Source organism: Rousettus aegyptiacus, unplaced genomic scaffold (genome assembly GCF_014176215.1).
Source record: "Rousettus aegyptiacus isolate mRouAeg1 unplaced genomic scaffold, mRouAeg1.p scaffold_m13_p_1, whole genome shotgun sequence".
Taxonomy (NCBI): domain Eukaryota; kingdom Metazoa; phylum Chordata; class Mammalia; order Chiroptera; family Pteropodidae; genus Rousettus; species Rousettus aegyptiacus.
In genome coordinates, this window is record NW_023416284.1 from 13,755,442 (window position 1) to 13,777,681 (window position 22,240).

General features: G+C 53.1%; 1 protein-coding gene across 1 annotated transcript in view; it reads left to right on the forward strand.

Moving 5' to 3' along the window:
- Positions 1–22,240, forward strand: part of EPHB2 (EPH receptor B2) — a 176,339-nt gene that overhangs the window by 41,906 nt on the left and 112,193 nt on the right. Inside the window, 2 exon segments of the mRNA XM_016149297.2 lie at positions 17,945–18,009; positions 21,029–21,713. Coding sequence (XP_016004783.2) covers positions 17,945–18,009; positions 21,029–21,713 — 750 coding nt within the window.

Genomic DNA, 22,240 nt, shown 5'->3' on the forward strand with positions numbered 1-22,240 from the left:
ATTGGGATTCCGCGCAGGGCTCTGAAGCCTGCTGTGGCAGAGACGCCCAGCCTGCCTCCTCCCTCCTCCCAGCCTGGCACCGACGCCACCAGGAAGTCATCTGAGGCAAACATCTCCTGAGAGGGGCCGGGGTACAGGCATTGTCCCCCATAGCACCAATCGGGCCATCGGAGATCCCCAGTTCTGGCTTCCTAGCCCCCAGGTACTGATGTCCATGGTCTTGGTGACTCACTAGAGGCAGAAGATAGATTCAGAGCCATATACCACCCCACTGGGCAGACTGAACACATCCACCCCCAGGTCCCCAAGACCTTTAGCTGGATCTCCTCCCAAAGGTGTCACATGAGGGACACCCTGTGACCAAGAGGAAGGCAGACTCATCTGGAGGCCTGGAGACCTGGGTTCCCAGCCCACCCCTGCACTGACTCACTGGGCCTGGAGCAAGCCAGAGGCTGCGGGAGTGGTACAAGTGGGCTTCTGAGCCCCAGTGTGCTGGTTGGAAAGGAGGCTGATTTGGACATTTCCTCCTAGGGGATGTGTGAGAGGACAGAATGAGAGACCATCAGTAAGCTGTTAGCTTAGTGCCCGCCATGGATAGGAGCTCCACAAATAGCCATTATCATAATCATTCTCATTATGGTTATTTTCTGTGAAATGGGAATGTGATGGCAAGCTGTAGGAAGCCTGAGGGAGGTCATACAGGAGATGGCTACAGCTAGCTGCTCACCATGAGAAAGGGCCGACATTTATCTGGGGATGCTGGTTCCATGATTCTCAGTGTCTCTTCCTCCACCAGGAGTCCAGCTCTCTGCTGGGGGTCTGCCTATGCCTGTGACCTCAGCTACCATGCAGACCTCTGTAAGGCAGAGTAGGGGGCATGATTCGTACCCCTGCAGCCCAGAAAGTGCTGGGGCAGGGAGTAGTCCCAGGTTCTATCGCCCAGCCTGCAGCAGAGGTCCACTGCCTGATAGGCCTGTCAGATCAGAGTGGCCTGGGAGTAGACGGGGAACCTGGGGAGGGCTGGAGCTGCCCGTACCTGGGCCTGTGCAAGCAGAAACCAGCCCACATCCTGCTGGTTGGCCTTGGGCAAGTTATATCATTTCTCTGAGCCTCAGTTTCTTCATCTGTAAAATGGGGATGATGATAGTTCCCAGGTTTTGGGAAAATTGGGTCCTGGGCAGGGCTTGGCACATGGTAAACACTAGCTAGACAGTAGCCCCAAGAATAGCCCACGCCCAACTTGCTCTCTCATCCGTCCAGAACAGAGACTGTTGCTGGGCCCAGTGGTGCCCAGTTACATGGGATGGCCATCCGCCCTGCCACAGCTGCAAGCCTTTCCAGGATGCACAGACATGGGCAGGCAGGACCGGAAGTGCTAGAGGGGAGGGCGCTCCTCAACCCCAGCCGAGAATCCCCTCACCCTGCACACTGCCCCCTCTCAGCAGAGGGGCTGCGCTTTTACTCAATGGTAGGAGTGAGCGTGGGGTTCTTAAGGATGAAGCAGTTGCCGGTGTGCAGGAGATGGCCACTTTCTTTATAAAGGATGGTATATTAGTTTCTTATCGCTGTTGTAACAAATTACCACATGCTTCACACAACACAAATGTCTTCTCTTACAGTACCAAAGGTCAGAAGTCTGAAATGGGTTTCACTGGGCTGAAGTCAAGGTGTCCATGGGGCTACATCTCTGGAGGCTCTAGGAAAGAATCTACTTCTGTGGCCTTTTCCAGCCTCTAGAGGCTGCCTGCGCTCTTTGGCTTGTAGCCCATCCCTCCATCTTCCAAGTGCATCACTGCAACCTCTGCTCCCAGCCTCGCTTCTCCTCTACCTCTCACCCTCCTGTCTTTCTCTTATGAGGACCCATGTGATTGCACGGGGACCACTGGATAATCCAAGATAATCTCCCCATCTCAGAATCCCAAACTTAAATCTCATTTGCAAAGTCTCTTTTGCAATCAATGTAAGATAACCAGTTCTGGGGATTAGGATGTGGGCATCTTTGTGAGGGGAGCCAGAGTTTGCCTTCTCCTTGATCAGAGGGGCCCGGCTAACATCGATGATAATAACATTACCATAACTTCCATTAATTGTGTGACTGCTTTGTGCCAAATTGTGTAGAAATTTGAGTTACAGTAATGACAGGCAATATTTTACCGAGCACTACTATAGCCAGGCACTGGGCTAAGTACTTTCCGTGCATGACCTCATTGTCACAGCCACCTGCAAGGTGAGTCCTGATGTTATTCTCATTCCTCAGCTCAGAAAGGGAAGGAAGTGGTCTGCCTGAGGTCCCTGGGTTAGGAAGTGGGGTTCAAATGTAGTTCTGACTGCTGAGCCCACACTCTCAGCTCCCTGGGGTACACCACGCTTCTCTGGCGTTTGAACCCCACACCCGGCCTTCACTGCCAGGCTCCTGCTCCCCTGTCCTCTTGTTCACTGTCCAGCGTGTGCTCCTCGCTCTGACAGCAAGAGCCAGAGCTGCTTGCTTGGGTGTCGCCCTCGCCGGTCTGTGGGTTCCTCCAGGCAGGGGCTGTGGCCTTGGCAGGCGCACAGTAGGTGCTCAGTGAGGGAGTGTGTCGAAATCGGAGGCGCAGAGATGGGCAGAGTGTCGAGGGCTGCGTGTGGGAGAGGGGAGCAGGCGTATGCCTGAAGAGTTCTCTGTCCCAGCAGGAAGTAGGGGACTGGGAGCCAGACAACCTGGGCACTAATTTTGGCTACTTTATTGAGTGGCCAAAACACAGCCCTGGTCCAGACCTTCCGTCCTGAGGCTTTTTGTCTGTAGAACGGGGCTCCAGTTGTACTCTGTCACCTCTTAAGGTCTTCGGGAGACACCGGCCCATCGAAAACCCTGAATCCATGCCCGTGGGTACTGTTCCTCTCCCTCGATCCCCTGGGCCCTTCCTCAGTTCCATCTTTCCGCCTCAGAGAGCTTTCCGGGGCCCTCCTCTGGGTCCCTGTCACCGGGTTTTACGTCCCACACACTGCCGCCTCACCGTGGGGTGTTGGGCCAACCTCCAGGCTGCCCGAGTCTTCCATCTCGACACCTGGTGCTATCGTCATGCCTCAGACCCTGGCGTGACTTCTCCACAGCCTCTGCAGGACTGAGCAGTCTGCCCACCGTGGGCATGCTCCTCCCCGCCCCTGTGCTGGCCTGGTCAGCTCCCTGGGGCAGGGAACAGAGGAGCGAGCACACAGTCTCTGTGCTCATTCAGTCACAGGCTTAGGAAGGAGTCCTTAGAATCTCCCTGTTCGCGGCGTCCTCCATCAGGGTCTTCCCACCTCCCTGGAGAGCTCGGTTGGAACCAGCGGGAAATGGGACAGATAATTGCAACTTTAAATAAGGCCAAGTTAATGCTCCCTGCCAGGCCCAGCACGAGGGATTTTCAGAGCTTTGATGGGAGGCAGTGAGAAGCCCCAGAAGGCGCTCAGAATCCCAGCGCTGCCACCAACTCCCTGGTGACCCCAGGCAAGTCACTGCCCTTCTCTGAGCCTCAGTGTTCTCATCTGTTAAATGGGGAACAAATGGCATCACCTATGAAAAGTAGCCGGCACAATGCCTGGCACATAGTAGGTGCTCAGTAGCTGAAAGTCAGGATTATGATTACTACCCCTGTCCAAATGCAGCAGCCCATGCTACCCGACCCCAGACATTATTCTTGGAGCTGTTCCCAGTCCCTTTGGTCTCAGGGTAACAAAGAATGATTAAAATTGTGGGACCAACCTCACCTGAGCTAAGTCGACTGTGCCAGGCCTTATGCTAAGAGCTTTGCCTCCATACCTGTGAGTAAGGCTCGTTTAGTGCTCCCATTTCCTAAATGAGGTCACTGAGGCTGCAGACCTGGGGTAGGTGTGCGGAAGAGAAGGCCAGCAGGGAAGGGATTAGGAGCACCAGTCAGGATGGGGGGACGGGACCACCCGCCACATCCCTTAACCCCGTCAGGGAAGCAGCTCATCCTAGTGGGGCGAGTGCCAGTGTGGTGAGATGCTTGAGGTTCCAGATCCAATTGCTCCGTTAGAGCAGGAATTCCTGAGCCTGTTCCCAGCGTCAGCGGGTCTACCAGGGCCACCCCAGGCTGCTGCCATCGCTGCCACCCCCACAGGATTCCTGGTAAAGAGGAGCTCCAGTGTGGGTCTGGGTTGTTAAGGGCTGATTGGGGCAGGGAGCTGGGCCTGACTGTGGCCAATGGCCCTGTGGTCTCCCAGATGGACCGAGCGAGGAGCACAGCCAGCAGCCTGGGAAGGCTGCTCTTGGCTCAGCTCTGAGGCAGGCCTGGCCTGGTATATTTGTGAGCTTGGCACAGGCCACCTGCTCATGATCTGACATGGTCTCTTTGTGCCATGTCAGACCGTGACATGGGGGGTGGGGAGCTGTCTCCTGGTCATACTGGGTACCAGGAGCCACCATACTCCACTCAGCAGCCAGCATTGCAGGACCCCCGCCCCCGGCCAAGCGCCCGGCTAAGAAAGCGTTATCAGACACATTCAGGAAAGGAGTAGCCCAGAGAAACGGCATCTAACCCAAGTTAGGGAAGGAGAGTAGTGGTCAGGGAAGCCTTTCTGGAAGAAGAGAAGCCTGAGCTAAGTCTCAAAGGTAAAGAGGAATTTTCCAGGTGAAGAAAGTGGTCATCCTGGGCAGAAGCAGCAGCTTGGGCAGCTGAAGGAGGCATTAGGAGAGTCTAGCACATTTAAGGAACTCATCTTTCCTCCTCTGGGCCTCTCTCCTGCTGCTCTGCCTGCCCACCATACTCGAATCTTTTCAGAGAGGGTATTCCAGGCAGGGTATGGCCAAGGGCAAAGGCTCAGCAGTGGAAGACAAGAAGGTGTGGGCTGACGGTGAGCAGACTGGCCCTGTAGGGTGAAGTGAGGTGCATTCAAGTCAGAGGCCAGGGCCAGCCCACAGAAGGCCTTGAATGAACAGTTACTTATAATGAAGACTGGTCTGGATGGTCCCCTCAGGGCAGGTGATAGAGGCATCTCTGCCTGGCCCATCAGCACTGGTCAGTTTCCCAGGGCAGCACTGGCCTGGAGGCCTGTACAATCACAGGTAAGGAAGAAGAGCCCTGCCCTCCCAGCATGGTGGCTGACCTCCTCTCAGAAGCCTTCTACGATTTCATAGAATGGTCTCTTGCACAGGCAAGAAGTCTCTACCACCATCCTCTACCTGAAGCCCAGAAAAACCCATCGAAGGTGAGGTGACTGTCATGGCTCACCTTACATACCTCCTGAAGCAGGCAGTGCCCTCTTCCTGACACTCCTCAGGCTGCAAAGCCATCCACAAGGTGTGGTGGGAGAGCCCCAGGCTGGGTGTCAGGTGGCCTTGTTCCCTTCCCACTCCCTATCCTTAGCAACAGCTATCCACCCGCAGACCAGATCATGCCTGCTCCCTGATTCCAAGCTGCCACCCTTGGGACTAGAAGCTCCCCCCTTCCTGACCTCACCATCTGCTCTAGTCCTCACCTGAGACTGCGGACTCCCAAAAGGTTCTTTGAGATCATGAATAAACCTAGATCACACAGTCCAGAAATCAAAGTCTGCTTCCCCGCCAATTTGCAAGGGATTGGCCTACTAACTTGTCCTCACTGAGGCTCAGTTTGCTTATCTGCAAAATGGGGACAGTGATGCATCCTTCGAAGGGTTTGGGGAGGCTCAGATGAACTTAGATTTGATCCTGACTGTCCATGGCCTGCATGGTACCTGGCATAAAGGAGGTTGCTGCATGGTCATCGTGATGATGACGATGTCAGGGTTGTGGAGAGGGTATTTCCTTACTTCTTGGCTGTTCATCATCCTGCATCTGGCTCAAGGGGCCCCTCCTTCAGCGTCTTCTCCACCCTATCCCGCCCCCCCCCCCCCCCGCCTGCCCCACTGCCCCGATTTGAGTCCTGTTCCTTTTCAGGCCCTTCCTGCTGTTATTAACCCTTCCATGCCCAGCCATGTCATGGGCCCCAGCAGGTCATGCTCAAAGCCCTCAGGCCTGCCTCTTTGTCTGATGTTGTCTTTCCACGTGTCAGGGGCCATCAGGAGCAAATAGTCACTTACGATGAAGACATGGAGGCTCTGATCATGAGACAATGATGGGCAATTGCTGGGTGGCTCTCATGAAACATTGACACATGAGAAAAACGCCCCAGCAGAGCAGTGTCTGCTTAACTGCCTGAAATGCCAGGCATGGTTGGCAAGCGAGCCCAGGGAGTAAGAGGGAGCAGGCAGAGACGCACTGAGCAGAGATCCGCCCTGGGGGTTCTGTCACTGCACCCACACTGCCAAGGGCCACAGAGGCAGAGCTGGAGAGAAGCGTTAATAAAGGAGGGAGGCAGGCAATTTAAAAACAGCTCCTCTGAGGCAGCAGCTCCTCTCAAACTGGGCAACGGCTCTGGAGCCATCAGACCCGGGGTGGAATCTTTCCTCTGCTCCTATCAGCTGTGTGGCCTGGGGTAGCCCTCTGCACCACTCTGATCCCTAGGCTGCAATTTCCTCATCTATAAAATGGACCCATTACATAAGAGAATGCAATGACAGCTGAATCAGGCCCCCCTTCAATGGCTCCCTGCTGCCCTCAGGATGGTCTGAGCCCTTCAGCCTAGCATTTGAGGTTCTTTTCATTGTCGGGAGTCTCCCTCTCCGAGGCCTGCCTTCTCCTTTATGCAGCTCCCCGCAGGGGCTGTGCTTCTTTCCTCCCAGCCTCTGCACGAGCTGTTTCTTCTGCCCTTTTTCCTTCTAACAGTTCTTCCCCTTTCCCTTCTTCCAGCCTGGCTCTCTCTCTTACTCAATATTTGGGGTTTACACCAGGTGTCACTCATTGGGGAAGCCCCACTGACTCCCAGGCAGGGTTTGGGTCCCTCCTTTGCTATGAAGTTATGTCTGTTTATGCTTGGCTTCCCTCTTCCAGACCAAGCAACCGGCCTACCATAGTGGGGGCAATGCAGAATTTGGACTCCAAGTCTCATTTACTGGGTCTACTGTGGGATGGGATGGGACTTAGCCATATCTAAGATGGGGAAGCCAGGTCTATAGGCCAAGGGGGCCCTAGTGTAATAAGTTATCTGAAGGCAGATTCAGATACATCAGGACAGATCCCAAGATGCCAGGCTGAGGAGCAAGGAGCCAAGTCCAAGGGTAAAATATGTAACCTAGAAAGTCCTTGGGAACTGAGTGTTGGAGCCATTAAGGGTTTAGAGTTTATCCCAAATCAACACAGTTTTGAGATCAGTGACAGTGTCTATTTTTGATTCTCTGGTACTTAGCGTGGGGCAGCCCATAGTAGGCATTTGATAAATGCAGGCTGGCCGGATGGGAGGAGTAGGTAACTAGGTAGCGGATTTTTAGATGTATAAACAAGTGCTGTGAATGGATGGACAGGTAAATGAATGGCCAGATCGGTAGATGAATGAAAAGAAAGGAAGGGGGATTGGAGTTGTTTCAGTGGGAAGAAAGATGGATGGATGGATGGATGGATGGATGGATGGATGGATGGATGGACGGACGGATGGACAGACGGATACCTAACTGGGAAGCTAGAAGTATGGGATGGCAGATGAGTGGTGCATTATTGGGTGAGTAGAATGATAGCCAGATGGATGGGGTAAGTGAGAGGGAGGCAGAGAGGGAGGAAGGAATGAAAAGTGAATAGATAGGTATGCAGGGGGGTAAAAAGGTAGTTGGGTGGATGAGTGGATGGCTGGGTAGTTTGTGGATGATTGCAGGGATTAGATAATTGGAAAGATAGATGGATGAGTGAGTGTTTGGGTCAATGGTGAATGAATGAACAGTAAAATCTCATGTGGCTAAATGCCTGACATCTTGCCCAGAAGCAGAGGGGGGTGGTCTGGATTCTGGGATTTGAGTTAATTGTCCTTCACTAGGAGAAACCAGTGCCAATTAGGCAAATAGATCAAGTCCCAGCAGGTCCTGCAGCAGGCTTGCTAATTGACTCCAACCTGACAGACCCGGCTTGGACTTATAGTGGCCCACGTCTTATTGATTTGTAATTTACACCCACACAAATCCAAAAGAATTTGAGGTGACTTATGATATTAAACCTGCATGCAACAGTTACGAATAAAGTGAGAAAGCAAAGGGCCACATAGCAGAGTGGTTAAAAACATATCTGGTTCTACTCCTGGATCTGCTGCTTACTGTGTGACGTCAAGGCAGGTCGCTTAGCCTCTCTGAAGCTCGTTTTTCTCATCTACAGGAAGAAAGAAAGACAAAGAAAGGAAGGGAAGATTAATGAGAAAATGCATGAATAATGAATGGATACCTCCCTGGGATGCTAGATGTATGGGTGGGTGGATGAATGGGTGGTGGGTTATTGAGCAAGTAGAATGGTACATGGTTAAGTAAATGAGTGGATGGATGATGATGGGTGGGTGGGTAGATGGGTGCAATATAGTTCTAGCTCATAGGGCATCGTGAGCATCGAAGAAAACGGTATGCGCGACGGCTCAGCACAGTGGTTGGCACTAAGTAAATGCTTTGAATTGTATAGTGTATGGAGCCATCTCGATGTGACCGTATTTCTTGGAGGAAAAACCCAGACACCCAGACTGATGGTATAAGCAGGAAAGAGCATTTAATGTCTGGGTGGGCTGGGAGTGAGGCCGCGGTGGGGAGTAAGGTGATTTTAACTGAGGCCGAGGGCCACCACAGGAAACCAGACTCAGCCCTGCTCACGTGGCACTCAGTCCAATCAAGGGGCGCGTGAATACAAGAAAGTCACAGGGCAGGGCGACAAGGGTGACAATGGGCGATACACATAGGACTATGGGAGCCCCAGTGCCAGGGTCCTTGGGAAAGGCTTATCAGAGGAGGTGACCTTTGAGACAGGTCTTGAAGGACATGTTTGAGTGTCCGAGGCATGTCAGGAGGGCAAGCGACGTTGCAGGGAGAAGGAACAGCGCCTTGAGGGCTGGACTGATCTGCAGAGCAGGAACGCTGTCCAGTGCGCAGACAGGAAATGCACAACTTCTCAGTCCTCCTGCCTCCATTAGTCAGCCCGAGGTGGGTCCCGGCTCTACCACGTCTTGCTAAGTGGCCGCCTCTCTGAGTTTCCTCTTCTCTTCTATTAAATGGCCGTGACGATTGTTCTCATCTCATGGGGTTACTACTAGGATCTTATGAGATAAAGTCAAAAAGTGCTCAGCACAGTGACCTGGCACAAAATGTGGCCTCAGTAATACTGCCTGCCATCATTATATTTTTATTACCTCCTTAATAGGTGGGACGGGTCTGTGGATTCAACGGAGTAAAAGAACTTTACAGATTAAAAATCACTAGGCAAATTCTGGCTGCAAGAGGCAGCCTGGTGTGTCAGGAGGGCTCAAGGGCAGTAGCTCTGGGTTCAGTTTCTGACTGGCTGTGTGACCTTGGCCAAGTCACCTAACCTCTCAGAGCTTCAGGTTCCTTACCTATAAAATGGGGCCAGTAACAGGGTTGTCATGAGGACTAACGGAGCTCCTGTGTGTAGAGAGCTGTCCCCAGCCCTGCCTCCCTTCTTCCCCTTCCCCAGCAAGCCCTGGTGTTCATTTACTGCCCACCCCACCCCCAGCAACCCCTTCTCAGACCCCCATCCATCATCCTGTCCTTTGCGGAGGTTAAGTGGGTCCCCAAGCAGCGAATCCAAACTCTCTCGAAGCCCTGGCTGCACAATGCGGCCTGCTGTTAGCGAGCAGCCGGGCTGGCCTGGAGGATTGGGTTTCAGCCTGGCGGCCGGCGCTGGCGGATGCCCAGGCCAGCGGCGGGCAGGCGGGGGACAGAGTGGAGGAGCCAGCGTCACGGGGACTCCTCCGCCTGGGCCTGAGAAAACAAGAGCAGGCTCCAGCAAGGCAACCGAGGCAGAGAAAGCCACAGTAGGACAAGGAGGGGTATGTGTGCAAGAGTCCTCAGGCAGAAGGATTTTACATTAGTTGCGTCCCCTTCCTGTGAGCCCGAGGGTGAAGTGGCAGGTCAAGCTAGAAAAACAATGTGCCGCCTATTGGCAGGTTTCTCCTGAGAACATCCTCAGCCTTCCCAGGACTGCCCAGGGCTTCCCTGGCAGTGCCGCCCGCTTGCTTTGGGACATCTCGGGCACCGATGACCCTGAGGCCATCTCGGGCACCGATCCCCATTGCGTTTTCATAGGGGAGGCCTCCTCAAACCTAGTCGGGCAGAACTGGGTTCAAATATCAGCTCTGCTTCTTTCTGACTGTGTGACTCTGGGCAAGCTCTGAGCCTTCTGGACTCGGTTTCCTCTTCTGTTCAATGGGAATAAAGGTGCCAGCCTTGCAGGGTACACTGAGTGATTAATCCAGCCTGGCCCCGACAGCATGGCACATGAGGCCTGCCTGATGGCTTCTGGGGTCAGACCAAGGGGTCAGATTCTGCCCTGCCCCTTAATGGCCACGTGGCCTTGGAGGAGTCCTTGATCTTTCCAAGCCTCAGTTTCCCTATGAGGTTGCTCTTGGATGTCAGTGAGACAACGATAATGAGGTGCCTGCCCACCATCAGCCCTATGAGCGTATTATAAAAACACTTCACATCCAGTGCCTCTTTGGATCCTGACAGGCAACCCTGTGAGGTGCACAGAGCAAGGACTTTGCGATCCCCATTTTACAAATGAGGACACTGAGCCTCAGGAAGGTGAAGCAACTTTTCCAAGTCACCCAGCTTATTAATGGCCTTGAACTTTATCTCCTGGTTCCTGAATGGTGCCTCCTCTAAGATTTTCTAATTTGAACCTTGGAAAGGATGCTGCAACTCCTGGCCATCAATAGCCTGGATCTGGCCTCCAAGCTGCGGCTGGCACCTCACCGGGCTGTGGTATGGTGGACAGGCCTGCGTTTGAGTCACCTCAGCCCCATTAGCCCCAGACAGTGCGCAACTGGAACTGCTGGGAAGGGTCCAGGGTGGCATCTGCTGCTTGGGCTTCATGCCAGGCTGATGTGCTGCCTGGGCTGTGGGCTGCTGGCCAGTCTAGAGCAAAGACTCCAGGGATCAACTACTAGACATCTAGAGACCACATCACTACCCTCTTCGGGCATCTTCCATAGCTCCCCATCGCCTATCAGGTAAAACCCAAACTCCTTAGCCCCCCGTCCAAGGCTCTACATATTCTGGCCCCATCCTGGGTTACCATATCCTTCCCAGAAAAGTATTTTGCTCCCACCTTATGGGACAGAAGAAACCTCAGAGCGCTGCAGTGATTACGAACATGGGCTTCGGTGCGAGGCAGATGCAGCTCCACCACTTCCTGGCCGTGGAACCCTTGAACAACCTCTCTGAACTTTAGTTTTCCATCTATAAAAAAGGGAGATGATAAAGTACCTACTTTACAAATAGTTTTGATGAAATGACGTAATGGATGCCAAGCCCACCACCGAGAACCAGTCATCAGGTTTTACTATAAGTCAAACTACCCCTGAAATTTCATTCCTCCGTGCCTTTGAGTCTGCTGTACCCTTCCACGTGGCGCACCCTTCCCCTCTTCTCCCAGCTCAGATGCCACCTCCTCTGAGATGCCTTTGCTAATCCCCCGGTCAGAACTAATCCCTTCTTCCCTGGGGTTTCCTGGCTCCTCACAGGGACGGGCCTTTTCATTCTGGCTCTCCCTGTCATAAGTTCACGTGTCGGGCATGTGTCGGGCACTAGTTTGGAAGCTCCTTGAGGGAAGGAGCTGCCGATCTGTTTCTATATACCCAGTTTAGGGCATGGCACATATTAGGTATAGTAGACATTCATCAAATGACCACAGTCTTGTTACTTAACCCAGGATAATTCAGGGACAGCCGCCAGGAAGAAGGAGCATTTGAGCTAAGTTTTGGAAGAGAATTTAGACAGGCTAACAAAGATGGAAGGGCCAGGCATTCCAGGGGGGAAGCTGGAATAGTCAAGTCACCAAGGCCCAAAGCGCCTTCTGCAAACAGAAGGAAATTCAGGATGCCTGGACACTAGGGATGTGGGACAGTGTGGCTGGAAGGTAGTTAGCTAACCCGGTCAGCAGGAGTCTTGGATGCATTGTTGAGGAGCTAGGACTTTATCCTGCTGACAGGGGAGCTCTGAAGGGCATTAAGCTCAGTTAAGACATGATCAGACATGGGCTTTAGAAACATCACCCAGCTGCCGTGTGAGGTCAAATACAACTACTGTGTGCCACAATCAGATCTCAGTGCTGGGGATACAGTGCTGAACAAGTCAGACGCAGAGCCTCCTGCCCCCTTCCACCAAATGAGGGCCCTCCCTGGGAGATGTCACATCAGCAGGACTCCCATACGTGATGCCACTTAATTCTCACATGACCCGTTTTACAGATAGAGAACCTGAGGTCCAGAGAGGAGCACAGGTTTGCCTGCAGTCACACATCGGAGAGTGTCAGAGCCCAGGTTCTAGCCTGGGCAGTCCGTGCCCTATTCCCCTGCCGCCCTTCCCTCTTTCCTTTCCTGTCCTCACACAGGCCCACACAGAGGGAGAGAATAAACACGGACAAAAAGCCCCAGTAATTTTTGTTTTGTGTTTGTTTTTTTAAGGCTATAGCTGTACATTTTTAAGAAAACACAGATGTGGAATGAGAGAGATGTGGGTTTAAATCCTAGCCCTGCTTGTGTGCTTTCATAAAGGTTGCTTCACCTCTCTGACCTCAGTTTCTTCATCTCTAAAATGGGGTTAACAGTATGTATCCCCCCAGGTGGTCAGGAACCTGAAGTGGTGTTTAGAGTGCTCAGCTCAATGCCTAGCACACAATAGGTGCTTCATGAAAGTTCTTATGTCTCTAGAACTCTCACATACTGTCTTTAGTGCAGACAAACAGTGTCTGTGGCCCTAGAGAACTATGGCTCAAGATGGGGTCAGACAGAGCTGACCAGGGGCGGATCAGGGAGCAGAGGGCAAACAGCCACCCCAGCCTGAAAACCAGGGTGGTGGTAGCGCCTGCCAGGGCCCCGTGCAGCCACCCTCCTGTTGGGCCCAATGCTAACGACTTCAGTGTGTCTCCCTTTTTAGCTCAAATATTTCTGAAATGCACACTGCTCGTTCACACATAGCCAGAGGGGCCTAGGGGCCTCCCCAGCCTGTGCGATCAGGGCCTCCTGATTGCTTTCTTCTGTGCAGTCTCCAGGAAGGAGAGGGGGTGTGGGTGCAATAGGGCTTGGGCCAAAGCTGCTCCATAGCCAAACCCTCTTTTCCCACTGAGGAAAGCATTCTGGGCCTGTGGCTGGAAGCCCTCCTTCCAGCTTTTGCCTGGATGCTGTGAATCTGTCCATACAGCCTCAGTTTTCTCATCTATCCATTGGGTTTTTTTTTTTTTTTTTGAATGATCACTTAGAGCATCCAGAGGTTGGGAACTGGACATTTCCATAGGGCTCTCTGGGGTGGGAGTAAAAGTGAAAAGGCAGTGTTAGGCAGGGTGGCGGGTGGGTGGGACCAGAGAGGCTGGGCCAGGTGCACGTGGTCCAGCAAGGGGCCCTCGGAGAGCTGTGGACGGAGAGCTGCCGACGGTTCCTGGGCAGCCCCTGCTCCACCTCTCCGGGCTCCACCCTCAGCTCACCGCTCCCCACACCACTGTTCACACACCATTGACTCCCACAAACCATGCTATTGCTCACCTCGCCTTTGCCTCCTCCGTCTCTGCCTACCATGCCTTTCCCGCTGAGCCCCCCTCGACTTCCTTCTACCTCATTCTTCAAGCTTCCATTCAGTGTCACTTCCTCCAGGAAGCCATCCACAGATGGAGCATTCTCTTCCTCGCTTTCCACACCCGGTTCCTACAACCCACAGTACCCCGTGCACATCCACTTTGCAGTCTCTGTCACGTTGTGTGGTAATTAATTATACGCGTGTAGTGGAAACAGCTTCCCCTGCATGAGGGAGTGTCGTTGTCACAGTGGGGCTGGGGATGGGGACATTTCCGGCACTACAGAGGCAGTTTGATGGAGCCTCGTGTTCCCCAAAGCGTGGGAAGTAAAATGATGTTAGGTAGTTTGCAGACATTTTTAATCATAATAATCTTGGGTTTATTTTCCTTTCTTTTATAGCAAGTGATATTGATTTTTCCATTTATAATAATGATTACTTTTTCCTCTTTAAAATACACTTAAAAAAAAGAGCGTCAACTGGAAGAAAAAATAGTAACTAAATAAGTACAAGTTATAGGTGGAAATGGCTAAAGTTACGAATGTCCTAATGGAGCAGAACACTGGCACATGCTCAGACCCTACAGTTTGGAGGGGACTGCCTACATAGTAGAGGAAGACTTACTATGTACCATGCCCTGTGCTACATCTGGGGGACCCCAGGACCAGGACCTAGCACTCACCCTTCAGGGAACCACGGACCATCGGAAGTTACCTGGCAGATAAGGGTGGTTCCCACCCAGGATATCTACAAGGGCTGGGACAAAGCTATGCAGTGGTGTAGATGCAGGAGGACTTCTCGGAGGAGGTGACCTGAATTGAGACTTCTCAGATGAGAAGATCTAAGCAAAAAAGTTGTGGAAGGGGAGAAGGTCAGAGGGTATGTGTGAAGTGAGAGGTGCGGGGTGAGACAGACCACCACACAGTCTGTGCAACTGGAGTGCAGCTCGTGAATGGAATAGATGTGTGGGCAAGTTCCTGAGCCTTTAGAAGCCTCAATTTTTCCATCTGTGAAATGGGACATTATCACCTATCTCCTGGCACGGTTGTGAGAATGTTGGTGAGGGCCTCAGGCTCCTGATAGCATCTTAGTGGGCGTGAGTTCTCCTCTTGTAGATTTTGGAAATTAGAGGGGAGGTGTCTGGATGTTATGGGGAAATGGTAAAAAGTGCTGGTGGTGAAAATAGGGTTCGGCTTCCTGAAACTTCCCAGGTTCCTGAGGCAAGAACTACTAACTCCATTCCCTGGGGAACTGAGTTTGACTTTTGTGTTTGGTTTGAAAAGAACAAAGAGGAAACTCAGGACATCTCAGGAAAGCAGCATCAGACAGATCTGGAAAGGCTCTGCAGGGGCTGCGGCCGTGGGGGAAGAGGCCGATATTTGTCAGATGTTGGCAAGCCCGGTCTGGGCGCTGTTGGGGAGATTGGGGGGAGCCAGGTAGCCTGAGCTAGAGCTTCTTGGCCCAGCCTTCACTTCCAGGGGCCACCTAATGAGCCCAAAGGAAATGGCATGTGTACAGGCACAGATTCAGCCAAAAAACTCCACACTCAATCTACAAAAGCATAGCCACCACTTACTGCGGATTTGCTTTGTGTGGGCTCCAGGCTAGTACACTTCCTGTCACATTTAGTCTTCCTGTTCCCGCTCAGAAGGTATCTTGGCTGTTCTCTAGGTAAGGAAGCTGAGGCTAAGAAAGGTTATAGATCCAAGGTTACAAAGCAAGGAGGTGGCAGAGCGTGCATTAGAATCCAAGTCTCCCTGACCTCCCAACTCCTGTTTATCCTCTCTGCTTACCTGCCCTTTTCTCAGCAGGTAGAGGAAAGTGTCAGCATTGAAAAGCAAAGGCCAAGGGGAATTTGGGGGAAGCATACTTATGTGTTCCTTCCTGCCACAGCCCCTAGAGGTAACAGCTTCCACAGAGGTGGGCTTACAGGCAAAGCCCAGGACTGGCAAGGTGAGAGGCAGCGCAGGAGGCGCCTGCCTTCTCACATCCTTTGAGAAGATCTGCAGACCTCACAGTCTCTCTCAGCCTCCTCCTGGGTGTGAACCAGCCAGTCCTCAACTTCCAGATCCTCCCCTTTCTTGTTCCAGGAGGCAGAGGGGGCAGTGGGAGCCCCTGGCTTGCGCTCCTTGAGAGTCAAGGGTCTGAGCATCAGCTTTTAGTGTATGACTCTTGGCAAGTCATTTGCCCTCCCCAGGCCTGAGTTTCCACTCATACGATGAGGACATCAGTTCACAACCCCTCCTCTGGGCCATGGAATACTCCAGGGCTTGGCCTCTGGGTCAGCCCAGGAATCCAGCCAAGGGGTGGGGCCACCTGCTTGGCGGGCTTGCACCCGACCCCTTTCTCATCCCAAGCAGAGTCTCTCCTCTCCCTCGTTCCACACAGCTCCCAGCAGCTGTTCCTCGGGCCCAGGCAGAGAGCCCGGCTTGGCGCGTCTCTGGCTGAGGCCGATGAGAGAAAACAGGTTAAAAGTTCAGCCCTTGTTCTCTCCAGGAAGAAAAATCTGTAGCATTCGGAGTGTGAAAAGGAACCCTTTTTTCAGCTCCAAAGCAGCACAATAGAACTTCCCTCCAATTTGCCATCAAAAAGACGCCCTTGGCACTGGACTCTACCATCCCTGGCACCCCCTCCCCCCACCCCGTCACCGGCCCCCAGTGCAAAGGGACACAGTGACCAAAAACACAAGCCATAGGCAGTCATGGGAACACTGCTGCATCCTCCTTTGCCAGTTCGCTGGTCTGAGTGGGGTCACCTCTGGCTAAATGCTTCCTCCCATCCCCACCCTCCATTCCCAGCACCCCAGCCCTAGTTCAAAGACCTCGTTACTCCCATTTTGACCTTCACAGCAGCCTGGACACTAAGCACCCTGCCCCTATTCTTGCTCTAGTTCACCCAGGCCACCAAACTAAGTGTCTAGAATTTACGGGGTAGGAGGCAGGGAACCTACAACTCCCACTCTGCCACCAACTCCTGTGTGAGTCTTAGGAAGCCTCCTCCTCTTCTCTGTGCCTCAGTCGTCCTATGTCCAAAATGAGGTGTTTGGGCTGGACTAGGGAAACCATCTGAAGCATTGTGCGGCCACAGATTGTGGGGATTGCTTGGTGATGTCTGTGCTGGGCACAGAATGAGAACATGACAGCGAGCATGCCTCTCTCTCTCGCTGAGCTGGGTGGTGTGGAAGGTCCAGCTGTGACCTCCTAGGTCCCTCCACCTACTCTCTCATAGCTAGTTGTTTTCATACCTCATTTCCATTGCCAGACTGTGATCTGTTCCATAGTAAGGTCTTTTTATTCATTGTTTTCTCTCCAGGATACCCAGCATAGTTCCTGGTACAGAATAGGCATCAGGCTATGTTTGTTGAATGAATACTTGAAAGAGGCCAATTTAAATCTGCTCAGTGGATTGCAATTTAGTTCAAAAAGTGTTTTGAGGCCCCTGTGGCTGGGAAGGGATAGAAGGGATGGGTCCTGAGTCTGACCAGGAGTGAATGGAGACCTCTTTGCCCCTGTGGGTCTCCATTATGGGCTGGGTGGTTTCTTCCCTCCAGCTGCTGGAATGAGGGGAAGTAAGTCGGGCCCTGGCTGGTTCAGAAGCTCATTTGAGTCTCCTGAACCCAAAGAAGGCAGGTGATGAACAGGCCCCATTGGGCACAACACTGACCCTGAATACCCCTCTATCCCCAAGGCCCTATCCTGGGGGTAGAGGTGACTAAGCCCTGGGGCGGAGGGATGAATGGGGGGCCAAGGATGGGGACACAATGGAAGACTCCAGGTTCCTGGAGAAGCGGGGAGGATATCCCTGACAAGAGGTGTGGATTTGAGAGCCGAGGCAGGGTAACAATGGAGCTCCACTGGATGAAAGGACAGCCCCTCAAAGGCCCATGTTCTAGTTTTTGAGAATTTAATGCAAGCTGAAAAGTTAACAGAACCCTAAATTTGAAGTTAAACTTTGAGGTTTCCAGATGGACTCTCCAAAGCCCATCCAAGAACCCTCAGGTTAGGACCCTTCCCTACCAGTAAAGGAGGGAAAGACCAATACATAGGTTGGTGGGACATGATTGGTGGAGAGGGTGGGGTATGAGTAGGACTGGAGTTGGGCCTTAAGGGGTGGAGCCTGGAGGAACGGAATCAGATGATTGGCTGGAGCATGAGAATAGATGGGGCTGTGGAATGGGAGGGAGGGCCTAAAAGAAGGGTATTCTTTAGGATTAGAGCTAGATGAGTATTTGGAGCAATGGAAGTAGGTGTGGCTCTGTCAAGAAGGCCCTTGAGGGGTGGGGTCTTGGGGTGGTTAACTGCTCGGTATGCAGCTGGGTGGTGACCCTTTGCTCTCCCCACAGAAACGCTGATGGACTCTACCACAGCAACAGCGGAATTGGGCTGGATCGTGCATCCTCCATCAGGGGTGAGTCAGTAGTCCTCAAACCTTGCCTGGTTCCCCAGGATACCTCGAGTTCTGCTGTAGGGCCTAGATGCTCCCTCACATTCCAGCCCCTTTTCCTCTTTCAGGGCCCAGGGCCAAGCCTGGTCCCCTACCATTGATGGAGTGCCAGTAACCATGACAACATGCTGGATGCATTCTGCTATCCCATGGAACCTCAGGGTGAGGCTCAGAACTAGATACTCACACTACCCCATTTTATGGATGAGGAAAACGAGCTGTCATTTCCTAAGCACCCAGTCTGTGTCAGATACTGTGTCAAGCACCTTTGCACACATAAGCTCCAATCCTACGGGGAGGAATCACCTCCACTGACAGGTGAGGAAACAGGCTCAGAGTTGTAGCCACCTGACCAGCTGATAAGTGATGGGCCTCAGGTTTTTATCCAGGGCTGTGACTGAGTCCTCTAGGTCCCCTTTCTAGGTCCCCGTAGCACAAAGCTCCCCTCCCTGAGGTCTTGGCACATTCTTGGATCCTGTGATCTGAGTCCATGTAGTCTGTGGGCTCCACGAGGGCAAGATCAGGTACAATTTGAGATTATTCTTTCTCCCTGCACCAAGCAGCCTAGAACTTGCGAATGGGCTACGGAGTAAGACTCCTACACTTCTGTCCCAATTCTGCCACTGAACAGTTGTGTGATTCAGGGCCAATTTCTTAACCTCTCTGAACTTTAGTTTCCTCATCCATAAAATGGTGATAATAATGTTTTATTCACAAAACTCTTATGAGGTTTTCCTGTAGAGTTTCTAGCACAGCGCCTGGTATAGAGTGAGCTCCCTATCAGGAGTAGCTATAAAAACTATCGCCATAGTCATTGTCACCATTATCAGTTTTAATATCATTCCCTCCTCATCAGCCAGATCTCTGGGGAGGACTCTGGGCTCCCGCAGTCCATCCCTTCCCTTCTTCCCACCCCAGCTGCTCCACTGGGACTCAGCTGCTGCCCCATGGAGCTGCATGTCCCCCCCACCCACCCCACCCCAAAGCCTCTGCTCTCAATAGGCAGGGCCCCAGGGTCAGGCCTCTTTCTGTGGCTCTTTCTTGTCACCAATTTTCCATCTGCGAAGGCTGTAGGGCCCGCAGCCCCACCCTGCCAGTAATGAGGCCAGGCTGGGCTGCAGGGCCCCCGGACGCAATTATTTGGGGTGTTTAGGCTGCAGGGCCTCCGCATGTTAATTAGAGAGAGGGGAGAAAGGCAGAGTGCTCTAATTAAGTGCTCTAATTAAGTTCCGAAGAAGAGCAGTGGTTGTAACAAGGGGCTGACTTTGTCACATGGTGCCACCGAAAAAAAAAAAAATTAAATGCAACGTAAGGAGCTTCAGAGCCGCCATTGAAGTAGGGGCCGGGCTAACAGGCTGCAGCTCAGCCTTCCCCCCGCACACTCACCCTTACAGCATTGTCCCTCCCCAGACCAGCAGCCACCGCTCCGCCTCGCACAGACGTGGCCCAGGGAATCCGAGGGAGGCAGAAAGACAAAGAACGCCCACTCGAGAGTGACAACTTTCCCACCCCCGTCACAGTCATATCTGGCAGTTGAGGAAATAGAGGCCCAGAGAGGGGAAGTGACTTGCCCAATGCCACATATCAAGTTAGCAGAGCTGGGACAAGACCCAGGACTCCTGGGGCACTGTGGGGTCCTCATGTTTTGAGGCAGCATGGGCAAGCCTGTGAATGTGTCTGGATCTGTGTGACCTCACTCACTTCTCTGGTCTCTGCTCCTCCCTCATCTGTAAAATGGGGATAACCATATGTACCATGTGTGATAAACGTGACAAAGAAATGAAATCCTATTCCAGCCCCTAGCCCCTGGACCGACATGGGTGGGAGGGGGTGCTCTGCTGTTAGAGTTCTTTTGGGTCTACTCCAGGTGAAGCCAGCCCACCACCAAGGGGGACACCAGAGAAGGTGGGTAACAACAGCTCCCCTCAGAAAGCTCTCAGTCCCACTGGGGAGACCAGATCAAGAAGGCCGAGAGTGCCTGGCACTCGCCCAGGCAGATTGTCCCCGAAGGCCCAAGGGAGAGCTGGTGAATGCAAACACGGCAGCCAGAGGGAGAGGCCTCTGCAAGAGGTTCCAGAACAATAGGCAGAGAAGACAAGAGGCTGCTCAAGGAGGGCACAGAAGGTGAACGAGGCTCAGCAGTGCAAGCGAGGGTCTGTGAGGAGAGCACGGGGGCTCTGTGCCATTGCATTCCCAACTCGCCATGGCCCAGCCCAGCAGTGAGGCTTGGGAACTCTCAGCTGGGTGTGTGAGAGCCCAGGCTGGGGCCCAGAGAAGGTGCTGAAGCACCTGCCCCAGGCAGGAAGGGCAGGAGGTCTCCCTCTAGGCACCATGTTAGCCACTTCTGGTCTCAACACAGGCCTGCTGTCATGTGTCTTCCTGGTCACAGAGATAAGGGCTTTTTTCTCATCAGACTGGGAGGTCCCAAGGGCATGGACTTGTCTCCCTGGTCAGGCAGGGAGCTCACAGCAGACGGAAGTACTGTCTTCCCCATCAGGCTGGTAGCTCCCCAAGCACAAAGCTGTGTCCACTCTCAGCAGAGGGGGCTCCCCCTATTTTCCCTCCCAGGTGGGAGCTTCCCAGGAGCAAGGGCTGTGGCTCCTTTATCAGATTTAATGAACCCCTTGGGGGAAGGGCCAAGTCTCCCATATTGACTAGGGTGATACCAAGAGCAAGGAAGTGCCCTTCCCGTCAGATTGACATGTCTCCCTCACAGGAATTCCTCAGGGCCAACGCCATGTCTCCCCCTCAACTTGAGAGTTCTCTGATGGTAGGGATCAGGTCTCCATCATCAGACAGAAGACCTCTAAGGTAGTCTGTGCCTCTCCCGTTAGACTAGGAGGTCCCTGATGCTAGGAGTCCTGCCCACTCGTATCAGACTGGAGAATTCCCTAAGGTGGGGTCCGCGTCTCCCCGTTTTAGACAGGGCATTCCCCAGGGCTGAGTCCCTACCTCCCCTACCTGACTAGCATTTCTCCCACAGTGGGAAGAGGTGAGTGGCTACGATGAGAACATGAACACGATCCGAACATACCAGGTGTGCAATGTGTTTGAATCAAGCCAGAACAACTGGCTACGGACCAAGTTCATCCGGCGCCGCGGTGCCCACCGCATCCACGTGGAGATGAAGTTCTCCGTCCGTGACTGCAGCAGCATCCCCAGCGTGCCAGGCTCCTGCAAGGAGACCTTCAACCTCTATTACTATGAGGCCGACTTTGACTCAGCCACCAAGACCTTCCCCAACTGGATGGAGAATCCATGGGTGAAGGTGGACACTATCGCAGCTGACGAGAGCTTCTCGCAGGTGGACCTGGGTGGCCGGGTCATGAAGATCAACACCGAGGTGCGGAGCTTCGGGCCCGTGTCCCGCAGCGGCTTCTACCTGGCCTTCCAGGACTATGGCGGCTGCATGTCCCTCATCGCTGTGCGTGTCTTCTACCGCAAGTGCCCCCGCATCATCCAGAATGGCGCCATCTTCCAGGAGACGCTGTCAGGGGCTGAGAGCACCTCGCTCGTGGCCGCCCGGGGCAGCTGCATTGCCAATGCCGAGGAGGTGGATGTGCCCATCAAGCTATACTGTAACGGGGATGGCGAATGGCTGGTGCCCATTGGGCGCTGCATGTGCAAAGCAGGCTTTGAGGCCGTGGAGAATGGCACCATCTGCCGAGGTAAGGGCCGTGGTGCAGCTGGGGCCCACTGGCAGCTGGGGGGTCAGGCTGGCAAGGGCAGGGGCCTGGAGCTGACTGCGAGCACTCTGTGGCTGGGCTTTCCCAAGCCAGCCATTGTTCGGCTTCTTAGAGGGAGGCATTTGAACGGCACTTCTTGATGGCTGTGCTGCAGGTGGTTGCAAAAGGATACTAGTCGCATGAGGATAAACGTTTCTCATTTTCATTCTTGTATGAATATTATTGATGGCAAGTGGTGCTGTACTTCGTGGACAAAGCGGTATCATTTCCTTTTTAAGAAAATATGTAAGTCACAGTAAATCACATTTGTAAGTTAGCATTTATTGAGTTTTTGCTGTGTCAGTCAGTATAGGCCAGGCTATGCTGATGTGACAAAACAGTAGTTTATTTCTCACTCAGTGGGACGAGTGCATCGAGGATCAGCTCGGGATTCCTCCTGGGAGCCAGGCAGACAAAGGAGCCACCGTCTGTAATGTCGTGATCACCAGGGCAGAAGGAAGGGTCAAGGG